The sequence below is a fragment of the Carlito syrichta genome, unplaced genomic scaffold (assembly GCF_000164805.1).
Source record: "Carlito syrichta isolate Samal-C Ts95f unplaced genomic scaffold, Tarsius_syrichta-2.0.1 Scaffold135908, whole genome shotgun sequence".
NCBI lineage: Eukaryota > Metazoa > Chordata > Mammalia > Primates > Tarsiidae > Carlito > Carlito syrichta.
In genome coordinates, this window is record NW_007080004.1 from 190,782 (window position 1) to 214,709 (window position 23,928).

The 23,928-nt window shown below is 39.5% G+C and overlaps 1 protein-coding gene across 1 annotated transcript in view; it reads right to left on the reverse strand.

Annotated features, from left to right (window-relative positions):
- Positions 1-23,928, reverse strand: part of RBL1 (RB transcriptional corepressor like 1) — an 87,824-nt gene that overhangs the window by 24,718 nt on the left and 39,178 nt on the right. The window contains exons 11-15 of the mRNA XM_021708372.1: positions 20,973-21,110; positions 18,689-18,853; positions 14,741-14,873; positions 10,699-10,965; positions 9,503-9,714 (exon numbers count right to left, since the gene is read on the reverse strand). Coding sequence (XP_021564047.1) covers positions 9,503-9,714; positions 10,699-10,965; positions 14,741-14,873; positions 18,689-18,853; positions 20,973-21,110 — 915 coding nt within the window. The remainder of the gene's footprint in view (positions 1-9,502; positions 9,715-10,698; positions 10,966-14,740; positions 14,874-18,688; positions 18,854-20,972; positions 21,111-23,928) is intronic.

The window sequence follows — 23,928 nt, forward strand, 5'->3', positions numbered from 1 at the left end:
TGCAGTGGCATGCTCGTGGGAACTGTAGCGTCAACCTGCTGTGCTCAGGTTCAACCTTCCAAGTAGCTGGAACCACAGATGTGTGTAGCTGCACCCAGCTAATTATTTTGATTTATTGTATAGATGAGGTCTTGCCAAGTTGCCCAGGTTGATCTCAAACCCATGGGCTCAGGCAGTCCTCTCGTCTCTGCCTCCCAAAGTGCTGGGATTACAGGCATGAGCCACCATGCCCAGCTCTTTACAATTCTTACGAGTAGGTTATCTAGCCATCTAATTATGGGGTACACTGGAGAGGTATCTTCCAATTCTGGAATTTATTTATTTAATTTATTTTTTTGAGTTCGAGTCTCACTCTGTCGCTCAGACTTAGAGTGCAGTGGCACGTTCCTGGCTACCGCAACCTCAACCTGCTGGGCTCCGGAGATCCTTATGCCTTAGCCTTCCAAGTAGCTGGAACTACAGGCATACGCCATCACTCCTGGCTAATTTTTTTTTTTTTTTTTGAGTTGGAGTCTCACTCTGTCACCCAGACTGGAGTGCAGTGGCCACTCCCGGCCACCGCAGCCTCCACTGCTGGGCTCCAGCAATCCTTCCGCCTCAGCCTTCCAAGTAGCTGGAACTACAGGCATGCACTACTATACCTGGCTAATTTTTGGTTTATTGTAGAGACGAGGTCTCACCAAGTTGCCCAAGTGGGTCTCAAACTTGCAGGCTCAGACAATCCACTTGCCTTGGCCTCTCAAAGTGCTGGGACTACAGACTGAGTCACCGAGCCCGGCCTGGAATTTATTTTAAATAAGAGTCATGTTTGGTTATGAATTTCTGATTAACACGTCTATATTGTCAGAAGCTAATTATCAAAATGTGCTTGTAAGAGATAGGACAGACTGAAATTATGCCTATGTTCAATCTTTTTTTTTTTTTGAGTTGGAGTCTCACTCTGTTGCCCAGACTGGAGTGCAGTGGCCGCTCCCGGCCACCACAGCCTCACCTGCTGGGCTCCGGTGATCCTTCCGCCTCAGTCTTCCAAGTAGCTGGAACTACAGGCGTGCACTACCACGTCCGGCTAATAATTTTTTGATTTATTGTAGAGTGTTGGGGACTAAGAAGTTAAAGCATGAACTTGTCTACCTGGAAAAGCAGAGTCCAGATAAAAATAATACATGCCTTGCAATGTACTATAAATACAGGCCAAGGAAAAAATTAATATGAAATGATGGGAGCCAAAACCTTGAAGAAACAAACTACAGAGCACCTGATGATAAGAAAACTGCTGGCTGAGAAAACTCTAGCATACAGCGGCGATGTTGGAGGCAAAGGCCCCATGGATCTTGTTTGACGGACTCTTTTGTTTCTTTAAGAATGCATACTCATAGTTATAATAAAATTTGCTGATTAATTATAAGATTTTCAATTAACATCATAAATTATATATTATAAATTCTATTGGAAAAACTTAAACAGTAAAGGTAATTCATAGAAAACTCTTTAAGTTTCGTATAAGCTTTTAAGTTTCCTTTTCCCAGAAGTTAACTTTAATCTCCTGTTCCTGAAGGCTAATTTTGAGACTCTTTGTTTCTTAATTATATTGTTTTTGCCTTTAGTGAAGCTGGACTTGTAGAACATAGAAAAACAAGTTACACCGAAACTCCCTGTCACAGTTTCTGCCTCAAGTCAAGCTAGTCAACAAGTTACTATGGCAACGGGATTCTTTACACATTAGCCACACACAAGTATATTAGAAAATAGTTTTTAAGTATAATCATAATTGTACTTTTAGTATGTTTCAAGATAGAGTAGAAAATAAGTTTGAATAAGTTTATAGTTTTATAATAATAAAAAATTCATACTAGTGATGATTAAGATTAAAGGAAATTTAATAAAAATAAATTCATAAGATATAATCTAGGGTTAAGTTTAGCATAGTGTTAAGTTTAATCATTAAGTAAATCATTAAATAAAAAGAATTATTAAGCTTATATATGATTAGAAAAATTTATATAATTCATTGTGTGGTTTTATGATTAAAATTAGTTTTAGAACAATTAATAGTAGGTTAAATTTTAAGAAATATCATAATAGATTGTTTTGTTAAATCATAGAAAGTTAAGTAAAAATAAGGATAGTTTATGAAACATAGATTATTCATTAAATATTATAGAAAACAGTTTGTAAAACTATTGTCAAAATCATGCACTTGTTACTTTGATGTAAGCTTTGTGAAGCACGATATGCATCATGGAATTTTGATTGTTAATTGTTACCTTAAGCAAAAATCTTTTGTGAAGTACGTTATGCATCATGAGATCTGTAAGCCGCCAGCAGGTATTTGTCATACTGCTGGAGGTTACAGAAAATGGTATATAAGCTGGAAAAAGTTTGAATAAAATTGGAACAGTCCTGATCAGACTGAACCCAGAACTGCCTCTGAGTTGTTTCTTCTTCGCCGTGTCCTGATTCCCCCGGTTCAGGTCCAACCCGCCTCGGTCGGAGCCGGTCTCCGACAGTAGAGATGAGGTCTCGCCAAGTTGCCCAGGTGGGTCTCGAACCTGCGGGCTCAGGCAATCCACTCACCTCAGCCTCCCAACGGCGCGGGATTACAGGCTGAGCCACCGAGCCCGGCTTATGTTCAATCTTTTATGCCTTTCTCATTAATACTAAAATAACTTTGTCATTTTAGTAAGAATTGGTCATGTCCTAATTTAAAAGGTAACATATTCAATTTATAATAAAAATTATGTAGCCTTCCTACAGTATCCCCCAATCTTTACAATGCTGTTTCAATGACTTAAGCTTATCCACAAGATGAAAGATATACTTGTCCCACAGTGAACTCCATTCTACAGCAATATAACATGACTGAGTTTCAGTACATTCCAGAGGTTGGCCAACTGCTTACTCAAAGTTATATAAGGAAACAAGCTGGCAGAAAACATAAGTTAGATCTGAAAATGAAATCAAACCATATGAGCCTGAGTGCAAAGACAGCTCACCAACATCATAATATTCACTCAAGAGAATATTCTAAAAGGCTAAAGATGCGTTACCTGATACCAAAGCCAGACAAAGACTACAAGAAAAAAACAGACCAAAAATCCTCAACTAAATACCAGTAAATCAAATTCAACAGCATACTAAGAGGATTATATACCATGTTGAAGTAAAATTTATTCCTGGAAGGATAATTTAATAGAAAAATCAATCTGTGTAACACACTACATTAACAGAATTAAGGGAAAAAAACCATAATCATTTCAAGTGATTCAGAAAAAGCATCTGACAAAATTCAATTAAAATCTTTTCATGATAAAAATAATAAGCTAGGAATAAAAGGAAACTACCTTAACATAATAAGGAATATATAGTCATCCCTTGGTATACACAGAGGATTGGTTCCAGGACCCTAAATATATCCAAATTTGTGAATACTCAAGGCCAGCAGTCAGCCCTGCAGAGTCCCCATATAGAATGTTGGCCCTCTATATATGTGGGTTTCACATTTCTCAAATGCACTGCTTTCATTCTATTTTGGTTGAAATAAATCTGTGTACAAGTGAGCCCACATGGTTCAAACCCATGTTGTTTAAGGGTCAACTGTATATAAAAACCCTACAATGCCAGGTGCAGTGGCTCAAGCCTGTAATCCCAGCACTTTGGGAGACTAAGGTGAGAGGACTGCCTGAGTCCACGGGTTTGAGAACAGCCTGAGCAACTTGGTGAGACCTCATGTCTACAATAACTAAAAAAAGTAGCCGGGCGAGGTTAGCGCACACCTGTAGTTCCCACTACTTGGAAGACTGAAGCGGAAGCATCACCTGAGCCCAGCAGGTTGACTCTGGGGTGGCTGTGAGTGTGCCACTGCGCTCCAGCCTGGGTGGTAGAGTGAGACTTCAACTCAAAAACAAACAAACAAACAATCAGGCCAGGCTCAGTGGCTCAGCCTGTAATCCCAGCACTTTGGGAGGCTGAGGCGAGTGGACTGTCTGAGCCCACAGGTTCGAGACATGCCTGAGCAACTTGGCAAGACCTCTTCTCTACAATAAATGAAAAATTAGCCAGGTGTGGTAGCGTGCGCCTGTAGTTCTGGCTACTTGGAAGGCTGAGGTGGAAGGATCGCTGGAGCCCAGCAGGTCAAGGCTGTGGTGGCCAGGGGCGTGCCACTGCACTCCAGTCTGGGTGACAGTGAGACTCCAACTCAAAAACAAACAAACAAAACAAACAAACAAACAAACAAACAAAATTTAAAAAACCCCACTGCTAACATCATATTCAAAGCGAAAGACTGAAAGCTTTTCCTCTAAGGTCAGGAACAAGGATGCTTGAGTTAACCATTTTAATTCAATATAATACTACAAGTCCTAGACAGAGCAATTAAGCAGAAAAAAGAAATAAAAGGCATCCAAACTGGAATGGAAGAAATAAAATTATCTCTGCTCACAGGTGACATGATCTCATATATGGAAAATCCCCATAACCTGAAGAATACATAAAAATTGATAAACTAATAAAATAATTCAGCAAAGTTGTAGGATTAAAAATCAATACACAAACAAAAACTTGTGTTCCTTTACACTAACAATAGCATCAAAAGGAATAAAATACTTAGGAATAAACTTAAGCAAGGACATTTTTTTTTTTTTTTGTCAGAGTCTCTGTCGCCCAGGCTGGAGTGCAGTGGCATGCTCATAGCCACCCCAGCATCGACCTGCTAGGCTCAGGCAATCATTCTGCCTCAGTCTTCCAAGTAGTTGGAACCACAGGCATGTGTCATCTTGCCCGGCTAATTTTTTTGCTTTACTGTAGAGACGAGGTCTCGCCATGTTTCTTAGGCTGATCTCGAATCCCTGAGGCTCAGGCAATCTTCTCGCCTCTGTCTCCCAAAGTGCTGGGATTACAGGCATGAGCCACTGTTCTTGGCAACAAGAATATGTTTTTTTTTGTTTTTTTTTTGAGTTGGAGTCTCACTCAATCGCCCAGAGTGGAGTGCAGTGGCCACTTCCGGCCACTGCAGCCTCGACTGCTGGGCTCTGGCGATCCTTCCACCTCAGCCTTCCCAGTAGCCGGAATTACAGGCATGCACTACCACGCCCAGCTGATTTTTTGATTTATTGTAGAGATGAGATCTCGCTGCCCAGGTGGGTCTCGAACCCGCGGGCTCAGGCAATTCACTCACCTCAGCCTCCCAAAGGCACGGGATTACAGGCTAAGCCACCGAGCCCGGCTCAAGAATATGTTTTACAAAAGACAGTGAAAACTATAAAATGTTGCTGAAAGAAATTAAGACAACATAAATAAAAGACATCCCTGGTTCATGGACTGGAAGACTTAATATTGTTAAGATGTCAACACGACATAAAGCTATCTACAAATTCAATGTAATCTCTATCAAAATTCCAACAAATGTTTTTGTAGAAAGAGAAAAATGCACCCTAAAACTCATATGCTCTCTCAAGAAATCCTGAATAGCCAAAACAATCTTGAAAAGGAAGAAAAAAGTTAGAGGTTTCATACTTCCTGATTTCAAACTTATTAAACAAAGCTACAGTTATCAAAACAGTGTGGTACTGGCATAAAGACAGACATATAGACCAATTAATATAATAGAGAGCCCAGAAATATATCCTCATATATATGGTCAAGTGACTTTTCTTTTTTTTTTTGAGTCGGAGTCTCACTCTGTTGCCCAGGCTGGAGTGCAGCGGCACATTCACAGCCACTGCAGCCTCAACCTGCTGGGCTAAGGTGATACTGCTATCTCAGCCTTTCAAGTAGGTGGAACTACAGGCACATGCCACCACGCCCAACTCATTGAGTGACTTTTCAATAAGAATGCTAGCTAAGATAATTCAATGAGGAAAGGATAGTCTGCAAAAGAATGAAGTTGGACTCTTATTTAACATCATATACAAAAATTAACTTTAAATAGACCAAAATGAGCAAAAACTGTACAATACTTAGAAGAAAACATAAGGGAAAAGTTTCATGATATAAGATTTGGTAATGATTTCTTAACTATGACATTAAAAGTCAGACAAAAAAATAGATAAGTTGGCTTTGCTAAAATTCAAAACTTTTATGTGTCAAAGGATACTTAATAACAGAGCGAAAAGGCAACCCATGAAATGGGAGGAAACAATTGTAAATCATATACTTTATAAGGGATTAAGATCCACAATATACAAAGAACTCCCACTACTCAATAACAAAAAAGCTAAAAATAAAATAAAATAAAATAAAATGGACAAAAGACTTAATAGAAATTTCTCCAAAGAAGATATAAAGACAGTCAATTTTTTTCTGCTATGACTTCTAATTAATTATTGGTGATACTTTAAAAGTGTTGCTTTTGTCTATCTACTTTACAGAATTTCTTACTGATTTTAAAAAGTTTATTTGATTATCTTCAGCTTTCTAAGTGTCAATTAATGTAATCTATAAATAAACAACAATTAAGAGTTCTTTTAAAAAAAGATAGCCAAAAGAACACAAAAAGATGCTCTACATCATCAATCATTAGGGAAATGAAAATCAAAACTATGGTAATATACCACCTTAACACTCACTGCATGGCTACTATTAAAAAAGCAGAAAATGAGAAATGTTGGTAAGGATGTATAGAACTTGAAACACTTGTGCATTGTTGGTGGCAATGTAAAATGGTTCAGGCACTGTGGAAAATGGTATGGCGATTCCTCAAAAAAATAAGTAAAGTACTATTCCACTTCTAAGAATATATCCAAAAGAACTAAAAGCAGGCTGGGCTTGGTGGCTCAGCCTGTAATCCTAGCACTTTGGGAGGCTGAGGCAAGTGGATTGCCTGAGCCCACGGGTTCAACTTGGCAAAACCTCGTCTCTACAATAAAATAAAAATAGCCGGGTGTGGTAGGGTGCACGTCTGTAGTTCCGGCTACTCGGAAGGCTGAGGAGGAAGGATTGCTGGAGCCCAGAAGGTCGATGCTGGAGTGGCCGTGAGTGTGCATGCCACTGCACTCCTGCCTGGGTGAAGGAGTGAGACTCCAATTAAAAAAAAAAAAAAGAACTAAAAGCAGAGACTTGAATAGATATTCGTACAACAGTATTCATAGTAGCATTATTCACAATACCCAAAAGGTAGAAACAACCCAAATGCCCATCAACAGATAAATGAATAAACAAACTGTGGTCTGTATATACAATGGAATATTATTCAGCCTTAAAAAGGGAAGAAATTCTGACATAAGTGATGACATGGATGAACATGGAAGATATTGTTCTAAGTGAAATAAGCCAGTCATAAAAATAACAAGCCGGGCTTGGTGGCTCAGCCTGTAATCCCGGGCTTTGGGAGGCTGAGGTGAGTGGATTGCCTGAGCCCATGTGTTCGTGACCCGCCTGGGCAACTTGGCGAGACCTCATCTCTACAATAAATAAAAAATTAGCCGGGCGTGGTAGCGCGTGCCTGTAGTTCCAGTTACTTGGAAGGCTGAGGCGGAAGGACTGCCGGAGCCCAGCAGGTTGAGGCTGCAGTGGCCGGGAGCAGCCACTGCACTCCAGTCTGGGTGACAGAGTGAGACTCCAAACTCAAAAAACAAAACAAAACAAAAAACCAAACAAACAAATATAGGCTGGGCATGGTGGCTCAAGTCTGTAATCCCAGCACTTTGGGAAGCCAAGGTGAGAGGATTGCCTGAGTCCAGGGGTTCGAGACCAGTCTGGGCCTTGGTGAGACCTCATCTCTACAACAAACCAAAAAATTAACCAGACGTAGTGGTTTGCACCTGTAGTTTCAGCTACTTGGAAGGCTGAGGCAGAAGGATCACCTGAGCCCAGCAGGTCGAGGGTGTGGTGACCGTGAGCGTGTCACTGCACTCCAGCCTGGGCGACAAGAGTGAGACTCCAACTCAAAATAAATAAATAAATAAATAAATAAATATATATATATATATATATATATATATATAAAATATACATGGATTATTTGATTTCACTCACATGAGGAGCCTAGAATAGTCAAATTCACAGAAATAGAAAGTAGAGTGGTTGCCAGAAGCCAAGGGAGGAAGTAATGGAGGCTTATTGTTTAATGGGTAGAGTTTCATAAAGAGAAGGTGAAGTTCTGAAGACGTTCAGTGGTAATGGCTACACAACAATGTGAATGTATTTAATGCCACTGAACTATACATTTAAAAATGGTGAAAATGGGCCAGGCTCGGTGGCTCAGCCTGTAATCCCAGCACTTTTGGAGACAGAGGCGAGTGGGTTGCCTAAGCCTGTGGGTTCGAGATCCACCCAGGCAACTTGGTGAGACCTCGTATCTACAGTAAATCCAAAATTAGCTGGGCGTGGTTGCACACACCTGTAGTTCCGGCTACTTGGAAGGCTGAGGTGGAAGGATTGCTGGAGCCCAGCAGGTTGAGGCTGCGGTGGTCAGGAGCATGCCACTGCACTTCAGTCTGGGTGACAGAGTGAGACTCCAACTTAAAAAAAAATGATAAAAATGGGGCTGAGCCCAGTGGTTCACTTTGGGAGGTGGAGATGAGAGAACTTCCTGAGTTCAAGATCAGCCTGGGCAACTTGCAAGACTTCATCTCTGCAATAAATTTTAGAAAAAGAAGCCAAGTGTGATGATACACACCTGTAGTTCCAGCTATTTGGAAGACTGAGGCAGAAGGCAGATATACACATGTAGTTCCAGCTAGCTGGAAGCCTGAGCCCAGCAGCTTGTGGTTGCAGTGGCCACGAACATGCCATTGCACTCCAGCCAGGGTAACAGAGTAAGACTCCAACTCAAAAAAAAAAGGTTAAGGTGGTAAATTTTGTGTGTATTTTTCATCATTTTAAATTTTATGTTATGTGTGGTATGAAAGGGCCAAAGCTGCTCTTTTACTCAATGTTTGCTCCATTGATAAAATAAACTTTTTTTTTTGTTTGAGTTGGAGTGTCACTCTGTTGCCCAGACTGGAGTGCAGTGGCATGATCACAGATCACTGCAGCCTCAAATTCCTGGGCTTAAGGGTACCCTCCTCAGACTCCGGAGTAGCTACACCTAGCTAATTTTTTGTAGTGACAAAGTGTCACTGTGTTGCCCAATCTGGTCTGAAACTCCTGGCCTCAAGCAATTCTCCCACCTTAACCTCCCAAAGTGCTGGGATTATAGGCATGAGTCACTGCACCTGGCCTAAATGAACTATTTTTTTTTTTTTTTTTGAGTTGGAGTCTCACTCTGTTGCCCAGACTGGAGTGCAGCGGCCACTCCCGATCACCGCAGCCACCGACCTGCTGGGCTCCGGCGATCCTTCCGCCTCAGCCTTCCAAGTAGCTGGAACTACAGGCAGGCGCTACCACGCCCAGCTAATTTTTTAATTTATTGTAGAGTTGAGGTCTTGCCAAGTTGCCCAGGCAGGCCTCGAAACCGCGGGCTCAGGCAATCCACTCTCCTCAGCCTCCCAAAGTGCTGGGATTACAGGCTGAGCCACTGAGCCCGGCTAAATGAACTATTTTTAAATGCTACAAAAGTACATACCTTTCTGTAAAATAGTGCTAAGGACCCAGTTCTCTTTGGCTTGCTTATTCCAGTTGGATGTACCTCTTGTGCTTTAGTCAAATGGGTATGTTTTGGAGAAGAGCCAATTAGTGACTGGGCAGTAAGTGATACAGGACTCTTGACTTTGGACTCCTGAGTTGCATTCATGGTAATAGGTATCAGTGTGATCTCTCCAGCATCATTTGCAACACCTGAATGTACAAGAAAGATTTCTCAGTTTTAGAAATAAGCTGCAATACATTCTAGGAAAGTTGTCAATTATATATATTTTGTCATGTATATGCATGTGTATAAAAGCATAGGATTATGTTAGAGAAGGTGAAGAAGGCTTCAAAATAGTAATCCTAGCTTACAACTGAATTCTTATTTTTTATTTCTTCCTGAAACAAGAATATTCTGTTTTGTTTCATATTTTATATTTATTTTAAAAAAGAAAATTTTGGGGCAACCCCTTCAGGTCCCCTCCCACTGTGGGAACTTTTCTGTACTCTCAAAAAATCCTAATTTCAAAAAAAAAAGAAAATGTTCTCTATTTTTCATGTGCCTATGATGTTTTAATACTTTAGACTTATTGGGGGAAAAAGCACATTTTATTTTATTTTGAGCATCTAAAGAGATGTTTTTAGTAAAAAAAACCAAAATTCTTGCTCAATATACTCATTTGGAAAGCTCACATAAGAAAATAAAACAAGTCTTAACAAAGAGAGTAGTAAATCTATACAATCTGAAAACTCAACAAACAGTATGGACTTAAACAAAACAAAAGGTGGAGCATTTTTAGGGAAGTGAAATTACTGTGTGTGATGCTATAATGGTAGATAAATGTCATTATACTTGTCCAAAATCCATAAATTGTACAACACCAAGAGTAAACCCTAACTTAAACTATGGGGTTTGGGTGATAAGGATGTGTCATAGTAGGTGCATCAGTTGTTAACAAATATAGTACTCTGGTGTGGGATGTTGATGACGGGGACATTGTATATGCCTGTGGTTGGGGAAAGGGGTATATGGGAGGTGTCTGTACCTTCTTCTGAATTTTGCTATGAACCTAAAACTGCTCTAAAAAATTTCAAGAAAAAATAACAAGTTAGAAAAACCAAGTGATCCAATTTAGTAAGATATTCCTTAAATTTTTATCCAACTCAGAAAAAAATAAAACATTAAAATATTACCATGCAATGGAATTGTGACTTTATGTCCTGTTGTCCCTGTTACTGTGGTTGTGGCCATTGTTAGAAGAGTTTGACCAGGTAAAATTGATATATTTTCTGCAGTAACGCTTAAAGAAGGAGCAATTTTCAATTTTGTTCCTTCTGTTATGATCTTATCCATAAGCATTTCCTTTGGGGGGTCCTCTCCAAAAAGTCTTCTCTTAGCACTCCCTGCAGCTGGAGAACTGTAGCGTTCATGGACAGAAATTGGAGACAGTGGTTGCATATCTAATAATAAGAAAAACAAATTTAAAACAATTTGAAATGTATTCCAAAGTAATAAATCAGATTCACTCATTCATTCAACACACAGTCTGAGATATTACGCTAGCCACTAGGGATAGCAGTGAATAGCATGGCCTCTGCTCTCATGGAACATCAAGTCTAGTAGGAGAGAGAGGCATGAAATAAGTCCTAAGAAAATGTGAAAAGTAGGATCGCTCATCTTCTTGATTTCTTAACTTCTGTCTATATTAATGGAGCAAAACATTAAGGATAGAGTAGAAGTTAGAGACAGAATAATGTGAGCACTAAATTTAAGAAAGTTCTATGTCTTCCAATCTTACCCAGTAAATAGCACCTAAAAAGGGAAGCAAAAGCAAAATCAGCGATTTGGGTCACAGACTTGCTTTGTATGCACCCCTACACTTCAAGCAGTTTAAGAAAGTAGACATGGAATCACCTTAAATAAAGCCATGAGAAGATATGAATAAAGGTGACATGACTCTGCTTACTTTGTCTTCATCTGAGGACTGGAAGTAGTGTGTTGATCAAGGATAAAGTAAGGGTTATGGATTATGCCTTTCTTCCAGTGCTATCCTTCCTCAAAATCTGCTCTTTAATCCCTTTGTACCAAATGCACAGATTCTTCTAGGCCCTTACAGTCCTAGATCTTTTTTCATAAATCTCCACCAGCCAATTGTTCTTTATAGTTTATATGGTGGGCATGTCTATCCAGACAGCAACCATTCAAGTATACCCTAAGAATGACCCTATGTTCCTTGGTGAATGTGTGTTCGTTGTTCTAAGTTATAACATCCAGGAACAGTCAACTTGGAAGTTTATGCCATACCAGTGAAGAACATGTGGATGCTGACCTGTTCCTTGGGATGCTAAACATGCAAGGGACCAAGGCCCTTTGCTTTAAGCTAGGTAGAGGTTGCTAAGTAGAGGTTGCTATGTGACCAAAATGCTTGTCACAAACAGTAATGGTTTTTTACCTGTCCAGCTGACTGCCCCTGGACACACTGTTTAAGTATTCAATAAACTCTATGTCTCATCTGCTGTCTCTGGGTCTTTTTTTCAGCCTCTTGAACACTGTGCTGCCCTTATTGGACTCACTGGTGGCACGCCCACAGTCACCACAGCCATGACCTGCTGGGTTCAGGCGATCCTTCCACCTCAGCCTTCCAAGTAGCTAGAACTTCAGGCATGCGCCACCATGCCCAGCTAATTTTTTTTTATTTACTGTAGAGAAGAGGTCTCGCCAAGTTGCCCAGGATGGCCTTGAACCCCTGGGCTCAGGCAATTCTCTTGCCTCTGCCTCCCAAAGTCCTGGGATTACAGGCATGAGCCACTGTGCCTGGGTGGTTAAGTTTTTAAAAAAGAAATAAAACAATTCTCAATATTTCCATTGTTTTAAATTATAGTATATTAACTAAACATTTTTACTATTTTAAAATTTCTCTAAACATTAATAACTGACAGTAAGAGGAGTTTTTAACATTTTGGCAAGATTCATAAAAGTTGCAAAACAATCATAATTATTCCCACTGATTAAGACTGCTTTGCATTCACAGCTTGCACGTCATTTCTATGATTCTGCACTGCACGTAAAGAAAAGACTGCAGACACACACACACACACACAGTCCAAAATGGATGTACCTTACTATGTAACCTGAATACTTGTTCATCTAAGATTTGTTTAGGGATGCTGTGTAGTCAGAAGGCAATTTTTTTGAGTCAGAGTCTCACTGTTGTCCAGTTTGAGTGCAGGCACTCTTACAGCCACCGCAGCCTTGACTGGCTGGGCTCAGGCAATCCCTCTGGCCTCAGTCTTCCAAGTAGTTGGAAGCACAGGCATGTGCCATCACGCCCGGCTAATTTTTTTGATTTACCATAGAGACAAGGTCTTGTCAAGTTGCCCAGACTGGTCTCAGGCAATCCTCTTGCCTCAGAAAATTTCTTTTTTTTTTTTTTTTGAGTCTGTGTCTCACTCTGTCGCCCAGACTGGAGTGCAGTGGCATGCTCATGGCCACTGCAGCCTTGACCTGCTGGGCTCAGGTGATACTTCCACTTCCACCTTCCAAGTAGCTGGAACCACAAGCGTGCACCACCACATCCAGCTACTGCTTTGCTTTATTATACAACGTCCGGCTAATTTTTATTTATTTATTTATTGTAAAGATGAGGTCTCGCCAAGTTGCCCGGGTGGATCTCGAACCCGCGGGCTCAAGCAATCCACTCGCCTCGGCCTCCCAAAGTGCTGGGATTACAGGCTGAGCCACCAAGCCTGACCACCTCAGAAAATTTCTTAACTGATTTTTTTTTTTTTTGAGTTGGAGTCTCCCTCTGTTGCCCAGGCTGGAGTGCAGTGACATACTCCCAGCCACCATAGCCTCAACCTGCTGGGCTCAGGTGATCCTTCTGCCTCAGCCTCACAAGTAGCCGGAACAGGCATGTGCTACCACGCCCAGCAAATTTTTGATTTATTGTAGAGACAAGGTCTCACCAAGTTGTCCAGGCTGGTCTTGAACCCCTGGGCTAAGGTAATCTCCTCACCTCGACCTCCCAAAGTGCTGGGATTATAGGCCACTGGGCCCGGCCTCTTAACTGATTTTTAAAAATCCAAGAGCTTTATAATCCAGCAGATGCACTCACCAGTTCGCTCCATCACAAGAGAAAATTAGGAAGAAAGCACAAAAATCTTCCCACTGGTAAGGCTCAAATGAACTACTTTAAGAGAGTATAGATAAGTCATTTGTTAGATGAACTTAAGCATCCCAACAAGAATATGAGTTCTATTTTAAATATTTTTTAATAGAGACATACGCAGATAAAGGAAGAATATAATTTTTGTCAAATTTGGGAAAGTAGGTATTTAGCTTTTTCTCTTTTTGAAGATGGAATCTTGCTATTTTGCCTAGGCTGGCTTGAACTCATGATCTTTCTACCTCAGCCTCCAAAGTAGCTGGAACTATAGGTACATGCCACCATGCCTAGCTTAAGCTTATTTAAATAGTCTTCTATTAGCATTCAGTAAAGATTACATCTGTTTACTAAAAATCCAAAGTACTATTTCCATAATAAATGATATCACAATTTTTTAAAAAAGATTATATCAAAAATTCTATTTTTTTTTTTTTTGAGTTAAGAGTCTCACTCTTATTGCCCAGGCTGGAGTGCAATGGCACACTCACGGCCACTGCAACCTTGACCTGCTGGGCTTAGGTGATCCTTCTGCCTCAGTCTTCCAAGTAGCTGGAACTACAGATGCACACTACCATGCCCGGCTAGTTTTTATGATTTATTGTAGAGATGAGGTCTCACCAAGTTGCCCAGGCTGGTCTGGAACCCCTGGACTTAGGCAATCCTCTCGCCTCAGCCTCCCAAAGTGCTGGGATTATAGGCTGAGCCACCGTGCCTGGCCTATTTTTTTTAAAATTTATTTTAAAGATGTGGGGTACAATTCAGGATTAGGTATACAAGTGGTCACCATACAGGTAAAGTTTGGCCTCCCTTTGGTCCCCACTTTGCCTGGTTTGAAATCAGATACCCTTATTGATGTTGTATCCCCCCAATCCCCAAAAAATTCTATTAATGTAATATTAAAAAGCTTATACTGAGCCTCACAAGGGTGCTGGCACAAGCATCAGGCACCTCTGCAAATCCTGTTGAAAAAATTAGTTTTCTTAATAATGTATTCACAAGACTTGAAATTTTCTCTGGCAAAGAAAGATCTTTGTTTTTTTTTTTCATTATTTTACCAGTGTTGAACCTACCCTTCCGAACACTCCCACTGTCAGTCCGAACTTCCTTGACTCTTGGATGCATTATAGGCGACATTGGCATCATTGGAAGATGTCCCAGTACACTTCCTCCATTTCCTGTTTCCAAATTATTTGGGAATATAACCTGCAGTAAACAAAAACTCTTTTCTTTACATATAAATAAAGCCATCGATTAAAATTCATAAAATAAATAAGAAAAAAATGTTTTTTAACTTCTTTCACTATTTTATTTCCCTTTCTTCTTACTTCTTCACAAAACAACTTGCATAAAGTACTCAACTGTTTATGTCATCAAATATATGAAAACAGCTTATTTCACTTAAGAAGTAAACACAAGAAGTAAACATATGGATAGGCACTATAATCGTCCATTTAGAGATGAGAAAATTGAGGTTCCAAATGTGAAATGTGCCCAAGAGCACACTACCACTAAGGTATAAGAGAGCAAGGTCTTCAACTCAAATCCTTCTCCTTCAAAGTTTTTGGCTCTTTACGAATGTCTTTGAAGGAGTTCAAAGTTCTACAATAGAAATATGCTGATGAATACTGAAGATTTTCCAATTATTCACAGTGCGATGCAAATGATCAAAGAAGCATGGTAAAAAGATTTCAAGAAATCATCTTCTTTTCAATTCTTCTTGGTCTTGGACAGTTCTTCCAGTAGTTTTGGATTAGGAAAAAATTCAAGATTAATGAAGTATCGGGAGACACAGAAAAGCAAAGAAGAAACAAAAGATATAGTTACAGAAGAATAAGAGGTAGAGAAAAAAATCCTCAATTTCTCACATGATTTTGAATTATTAAATGTGTGACTTGTGTATAACTTTTAGCACAAACTTTTGATTTTTTTATTCTAAATACCATTAATAAAAAGTGTTCAAATGTTTATACATTTAAAAATTTTAAAATAGTTACATTAATGGTTTTTTAGACATGACAAAAGCACAAGCAAAAAAAAAAACACCAAAAACTTGAACATCATCAAAATTAAAAATTTTTGTGTTCAAGAGACAACCAAAGTGAAAAGGCCGAGTGTGATCATCTCACTACACTCTAGCCTGGGTGACAGAGTGAAAACACAACTCTAAAAAAAAAAGAAAAGAAAAAAGTGAAGATAATCATGACGAGATCTTGCCTTTAAAAAAAAAAAGAAGAAAAGTGAAAAGCCATCTAGAGAATGAGGTTTTGCAAATCATATACCTAATGTATCCAGAATATATTTCTATAACTCAATAATAAAAAGATGGCCGGGCTCGATGGCTCAGCCTGTAACCCCGCACACTTTGGGAGGCCGAGGTGAGTGGATTGCCTGAGCCCGTGGGTTCGAGACCCGCCTGGGCAACTTGGCAAGACCTCAACTTTACAATAAATCAAAAATTAGCCAGGTGTGGTAGCGTGCGCCTGTAGTTCCAGCTACTTGGAAGGCTGAGGCGGAAGGATCATTAGAGCCCAGCAGGTCGAGGCTGCGGTGGCTGGGAGTGGCCACTGCACTACAGTCTGGGTGACAGAGTGAGACTCCAACTCAATAATAATAATAATAATAATAAAAAGACAAAAAATTTAATTTATCAAAAAATCCATATGAGCCGGGCTCGATGGCTCAGCCTGTAATCCTGCACCTTTGGGAGGCTGAGGTGAGTGGATTGCCTGAGCCCGCGGGTTCGAGACCCGCCTGGGCAACTTGGCGAGACCTCATCTGTACAATAAATCAAAAATTAGCCAGGCGTGGTAGCGCGTGCCTGTAGTTCCAGCTACTTGGAAGGCTGAGGTGGAAGGATTGCCGGCACCCAGCAGGACGAGGCTGCAGTGGCTGGGAGCGGCCACTGCACTCTAGTCTAGGGGACAGAGTGAGACTCCAACTCAAAAAAAAAAAAAAAAAAAGATCCGTTCTAACATTTCTCCAAAGAACAAATACAAATGGTCAACAAGCATGTGAAAAGATGCTGAACATTATAAGCCATCAGGGAAATGCAAACCAAAACCACAGTGAGATATCACTTCAAACCTACTACAATGGCTGAAATTGAAAAGACAGCACTGGGTGCAGTGGTTCATGCTTGTAATCCCAGTATTTTGGGAGGCTGAGGCAAGAGGATTGCCTGAGCCCAGGGCTTAGCGACCAGCCTGGGCAATTTGGCGAGACCTCGTCTCTACAATAAATAAAAATCAGTTGGGCATGGTGGAGCGTGCCTGTAGTTCCAGGTACTTGGAAGGATGAGGCAGGAAGATCACCTGGACCCAGCAGATCAAGGCTGTGCTGGCCATGAGCATGCCACAGCACTCCAGCCTGGGTGACATTGTGAGACTCCAGTTAAAAAAAAAAAAAAAATATATATATATATATATATAAAAGGAAAGACAGCAAACACTGGTAAATATATGGAGAAATTAGAATCTTTATACACTGATGGTAGGAACAATAAATGGTACAGTCACTTTAGAAAACAGTCTGACAGGCCAGGCACGGTGGCTCACGCCTGTAATCTCAGCACTTTGGGAGGCCAAGTGAGAGGATTGCTTGAGCCCAGGAGTTCAAGACCTACAATGAGATCTCATCTCTACAAAACAAATTTAAAAAATTATCTGGGTGTGGTAGCATGAGCCTGCAGTCCCAGCTACTCAGGAGGCTGAGGTGGAAGAATTGCCTGAGCCCAGGAAGCTGTGGCAAGCCATAATCACACCACTGCGCTTCAGCCTGTGTGACAGAGTGAGATCCCAACTCAAAAAAAAACACCCTAAAGACAGACTGATAGTTCCCCAAAAACTTAAAAAGAGTTACCATACAACTCAGCAATTCTACTCTTTAAAATATATACTTGAGAAATATGCAAACTATAACCACACAAAAACTTGTGCCTCAATGTTCACAACAGCATTGTTCATTATAGCCAAGAGGTGAAAAAAATCAAATGTCTACCAAATGAATAAACTATTTAAAGTAACTTTGCTTATATAAACTCTAATTCCATTTTAACAAGGAAAAATATCTAGAACAAAGTCTAAAATATAGATACAAAATACTAAAACTGATTACTATTCATACTTCAATTATAATGTATGTTTTAATACAACGTGGGGGGATTGGCTGTTGAGGGAAACTACTAGGGGAGGGAGGGGCATACCTTATCAACAAGGGTACCTGCAGGATCAGTGTTTACCTAACCCTGAATTGTACCCCCCATCTTTATAATAAAAATTAAAAAAAAATACAATGTGGCATACCATGCATATTATATGGCAATAAAAGGAAATGAAATGCCGATACATTCTATGACATGCTTGAACCTTAAAACCATACTAGGTGACAGAAGCTAGTCACAAAAGAACACATTTTCATAATTCCAATTATATGTAATGTTCAGAATAGGCAAATCTATAGAGACAGAAAGCAGATTTGTGGTTAATTTAGGGCTAGGCATGGTGGTTCATGCCTGTAATTCCAGCACTTTGGGAGGCTGAGGTGAGAGGATTGCCTGAACTCAGGGGTTCAAGGCCAGCCTAGGCAATTTGGCGAGACCTTGTGTCTACAATTAAAAAAAAAATTAGCTGAAGTGGTGGCATACATCTGTAGTTCCAGCTACTTGGATGGCTGAAGCTGGAGGATCGCCTGAGCCCAGCAGGTTGAGGTTGCAGTGGCTGTGAGTGTGCCACTGTACACCAGTCTGAGCGACAGAGAGACTATGACTCAAAAAAAAAAAAAAAATTACAGCAAGGGAGAAGATGGGGGCAGGGAAGTCATAGCTGAAGGATGTGCGTTTCTTACTGAAGTGATGAGTATGCTCTAAAATGGACTGTGGTGATAGCCACACATATCTAGAATATACAAAATATCACTTAATTACACACTTTAAATGGGTGAACTGTATGATATGTGGATTATATCCTGATAAAGCTGGGTCTTTTAAAAATAAATAAATTATCAGTCTTGCTCTGACTCACTTCTTCACAAGTGGGAACTCTGTTTGCAGAAGCCTGAAGAGCCTCCCACAGTGCAGAACTCTGGCTCCATGCTAAACTCTCCAAGATCTGCTCTTCGATGCTATTTAGGTGTTTCACCATGTCCCTTGAGAGTCCCTCCTCTGAGCGAATCACCACCTCAATAACCTGGAAAGGAGAAAATTGAAAAGGCAATGTGGATTCAAGCAGTCTGTTTTAGTCTGGGCTTGCACGTATGCCTGGCTCTGGCCTTATTCTGTGACACAGAGCCAATGCTATCCTCGAGCCATAATTCTGTGGTTTACTAATATCTTCTAATTTATAAAAGAGCTCTTAAGGTCTTTAAAATATTTTCACACTTACTTCTGTTTTTCATGGTTTATTTTATACATAAAAAATTGAGACAATGATAGGTGGAAACTGGTCAACAGCCCAACAATGGTAGAAGTCAGGCCTTAGGTTCCCAGTCCAGTTCTATTTTGAATGTCCTGCCTCTTTCCAGACTATTCTTCCCAATATCTCAAAAGAACAGAATGAATAAACTGTTTAAAGTAACTTTGCTTATATAAACTATAATTCTATTTTAACAAGGAAAAATATCTTGAACAAAGTCTAAAATATAGATACAAAATACTAATACTGATTACTATTCATACTTCATTATAATGTATGTCTTAATATTCACATCTATGTGTATTTTCTGGTTTTCTTCGATGAATATATATCATTTATGTAATTAAAAAAAAACCCAAAGGCAGGCAGGCATAGTGGCTCATGCCTGTATCCCATACTTTGGGAGACGAAGGCAAGAAGACTGCCTGAGTCTGCGGGTTTGAGACCAGCCTGGGCAACAGGGCAAGACCTCCCTCATCTCTACAATAAATCAAAAAATTAGCCAGGCGTGGTGGCACACGCCTGTACTTCCAGCTACTTGGAAGGTTGAAGTGAAAGGGTCACCTGAGCCCAGCAGGTTGAGGTGGTAGTGGCCATGAGTGTGTCACAGCACTCCAGCCTGGGTAACAAAGTGAGACTCAGATGCAAAAAAACAACAAAAAACAAACAAAAAAAATCCAAAGGTACTTTGAATAAAATAACCATGTTACAAATTTTAAAAATTGCTTTTAGGTTGTGGGCAAAAACTAAACTTTTTCCTAATGGCGATGAATACACATATCAACATTAAAGTAAGTACACAGAATCACTTTTCCCTAAGAAACCTAAAAATATTTAAATCACACTCAATAAACAGTTCAAACAGATTAAGTTTTCCAATGATCTGTATTTTCTACAACTTCAACTCAGGCATACCTTAACTCTTCCAACTAATTTTCCTATTATCAGTCATTTGAAAGTAGGACAGATGAGTAAGTATTAACTAAATCATGCCAATAAGCATAATAGTAGCATTAGTCTTAAATTCCAACACTCTGTAACAGTAAGTGTTATTGATTGTAATGACTAAATGTTATTTAAAAAATTTTTTTTTTTGTAGAAACAGGGTCTCACTATGGTGCTAGGCTGATCTTGAACTCTTGGCTTCAACTGTTCCTCCCATCTCGGCCTCCCAAAGTGCTGGGATTACAAACCTGAGTCACCATGCCTGAACTACTAAATGTTATTGACTATGATGATGTAGGTCAATAGCTTTAACCTTTATGTTTTATTTTTATTTTTTAAAATTTTTATTCAATAGTTATAATAATTTTTCTTCAAAAATAAAATAAAATCCAAGTTAAACTTCTTACTATTTTATTTTCCTACAAAAGAAGCATTCAAATGTATACGTTTTACTTTTTAAAGGTTAGTAAAAATAGTTCTAGTAGAAAAAAAGGTAAAGTAAGTAAGATTCGTTCATACTGAATTAGCTCATATTTGGGGAAGAAGCCTGATCTGTTTCTATGGTTTCATTAATTAGACTAAAACCACAATCAATTTTAGTCAAGTTTTTTCCTCCTGGAAGAAAGTGTTTTTTTGTTCTTCACCATGCACCTGTTTTATAAGATAATAATTCTCATTCATAAATATGAAAAATCTGAAGTTAAGTATGTGGTTCCAGGTCACATCTGCAAGTCAGTGACAGAAAAAGAACTGGAGCTGTGAGACGGGCTTAACATGCTGATCCCTCATTCTCCACCTTCTGCTCTTGATTCCACCCAAGGGGAACATGTATCTTCAGGACACCTCTCTGGAAGTACTTTCCAGACGTCACCACAGTGTGCTTCTTCAGGACTAAAACAAACAATGTTTATATGAGGCACACCATGACAGAACTTTGCTCTCATCTCACCTTATAAAAGTAAAACGGTTGCAAATTGAGAACTTCGATAATCCAAGGAAAAGTACGAGGTGAGCTATAGGCAAAGAGCACAATTTCCAAGCAACAAGCCATCAAGGAATGGTGAAATATGTCCTGCTCTAAAAGAACCTTGGGGAAAAGAAAGACCACGCTTTAATATTTCTCAGCAATTTCAGTCTTTGCCATTCTATAAAGAAAACTACAGAAACAAGATAAAATAACTTGTGTAAATTATGTTAGATTACCAGAGATAAAAGTTTGAGTTCTCAAACTAAAAGTTTTTCTTATCTCTAATCTTGCTCAGTGGTAGATCTTAAATTTAAATGAGGTGTACATAACAATCTGCTTTGAAATCTGAACAAATAATAAAATAGTCAATATTTCCATCAGGAGAAAAGCATTTGGGTTGGTTCTTTTTTTATGATAGTTAACTGTTTAACCAATATAAGTGTTTATTAATCAAAACACAGAAGTGGAAGGTAACAGGTCATAGCTAAGACAAAAAAGTTCAGAAGAAGAAATATTTCACTGATGAGATAAAGTCTTATTTTACCACTGAGTTCATAAAATTTAATATAAGTTCAGATATATAGTATACTCAGCCTCCCAAATACAGCTGGAACTACAGGCCTAGCCAACCACACCCCACTAATTTTTTAATTTTTTGTAGAGAAGAGTTCTTGCTATGTTGCCCAGGCTGGTCTAGAACTCCTGGGCTCAAGCAATCCTCATGCTTCAACCTCCTGCTGGGATTACAGGCATGAGCCGCTACACCTGGCCAAGTTTTCAGTTTTAAAGATAGTGTTTGTTTCCTTCTTTCTTTCAAATATCACTTTAAATCAACAAAGAAAATAAGAAATAGAACTCCCATCCTTGATAAAACTAGATAAATCTGGAACTGCAAACCATTACACACACACACATATATGTGTGTGTGCGTGTGTGTGTATATATATATATATATATATATATGACATATATATATATGAAGACTGGAAGTAGGTGAAAGGATGACAAATTACTCAGCAGAAAGGAGGATGGTCAAACATAAGGGGCTGCAGAGAGACACAAAGCAAAAGAATATAATCTCTGGAATCTAGGGAAAGGCACAGCAGCTGAAGACACAAGCAGAATGGAATGCAGGGATAAGGTGGGACCAACATGGATGGGTGATCTGAAAGTCTATAATAGTTAGAGCCCTTGGGTCCCCACCCAATCTCCACTCTAGTCTATCTCCACAGGGATCTGCAGGATTATTCTCTAGAGAAACTGGATCAGAGACTCAGCTGGAGGACACCAGGCACAGAAGAGAATGAGGTTTTAGGTGAAAGTCTGCAGGCTGAACCGTGAGACCAAATTTCCTTTTCTTGTTCTGATCTACAACACCAAAAGCCAGGTAAGGGATGAGCAGATCTATCCCTGGAGAAATTGAAATATTTCAGAAAAGCCTTACAAACACCAACAGGTGAAAATTCCAAATACTACATGACTAGCTAGCTGAAGTCATTGAACTTTTATCCTCATGCACATAGAGTTTTGATACAACTTTTTAGTGCTTCATTCAAAGGTAAGTAGACACCCAAGAATAACCTGAAATTTGAAAAAAAATTTCTAATTGAGAAATACAGGTCAAAACAAACAGAAAGGCTGGGTGTGGTAGTACATGCTTGGAGTTCCAGCTACTCAGGAGGCTGAGATGGCAGGATCACTTGAGCCCAGGAGTTTGAGACCAGCCTGGGCAACATACCAAGACCTTGTCTTATAAAAAAAATTAAAAACAGAGGGAAAAAAACCAAAAATTCCAAAGAGGCAGAGACAAAGCAGACAACAGAAGAAAAGTTCAAAGAAATCTAAATTAATAACTTCAAAGAACAAGAGATAGAAATGAAAACATGGCTGAAAATTCATTAAGAGTAGATGACAAAAAATTGAGTAAATATCCTTAAAAGCAGGATAAAAGAGACAAAGAAACAGAAAATAAGAGAAGAAAATAAAAAGGTCAATTTAGAAGTCCATCATCTGAATAATAAAAGTTCCAGAAAGATAAATCAATGGGTAATACATCATTAAAGAAATAATGCTTCGTGACCCGCCTGGGCAACTTGGCGAGACCTCATCTCTACAATAAATCAAAAATTAGCCGGGCGTGGTAGCGCACGTCTGTATTTTCAGCTACTCGGAAGGCTGAGGCGGAAGGATCGGTAGAGGCTGCGGTGGCCGGGAGCGGCCACTGCACTCCAGTCTGGGCGACCGAGTGAGACTCCCACTCAAAAAAAAAAAGACATAATACAATAAAATGATCGAGAACTGCAGTATGTAAATTTATAGACTAAAAGGGCAACTCTGTAGAAATATCCAACATGTGAGTGAAAAAATCCACAATAAGACACACATCTGGCTGGGTGCAGTGGCTCATGTCTGTAATCCCAACACTTTGGGAGGCTGAGATGGAAAGATTGCTTGAGCCCAGGAGTTTAAGAGCAGCCTGGGCAACATGGTGAGATCCCATTTATATAAAAAATTTAAAACTTAGCTGGGTGTGGTAGTATGAGCCTGTAGTCCCAGCTACTTGGGAAACTGAGATGAGAGGATGGCTTGAGACCAGGAGTTTGAGGCTGCAGTAAGTTATGATTGTGCCACTGCACTTCAGACTGGACTACAGAGCAAGACGGCCTTTAAAAAAAAAAAAAGGAAGATACTGAAAGATTCCAAAAAGAAAAAACAAATCACATACCAATAACTGGGAATTAGAATGCTACTGGACTTCTCATTAGCAATATTGGAATCTAGAAGATAATGGAGCAATACCTTCAAAATCATAAAGGAAAATTATTGTCAATCTGCAATTCTTTTCTTTTTTAAATTATTTTTTTTAAAAGATACTTGCTATGCTACCCAGGTTGAAGCACAGTGGCTGTTTACAGGCGTAATCACAGTGTATTACTTC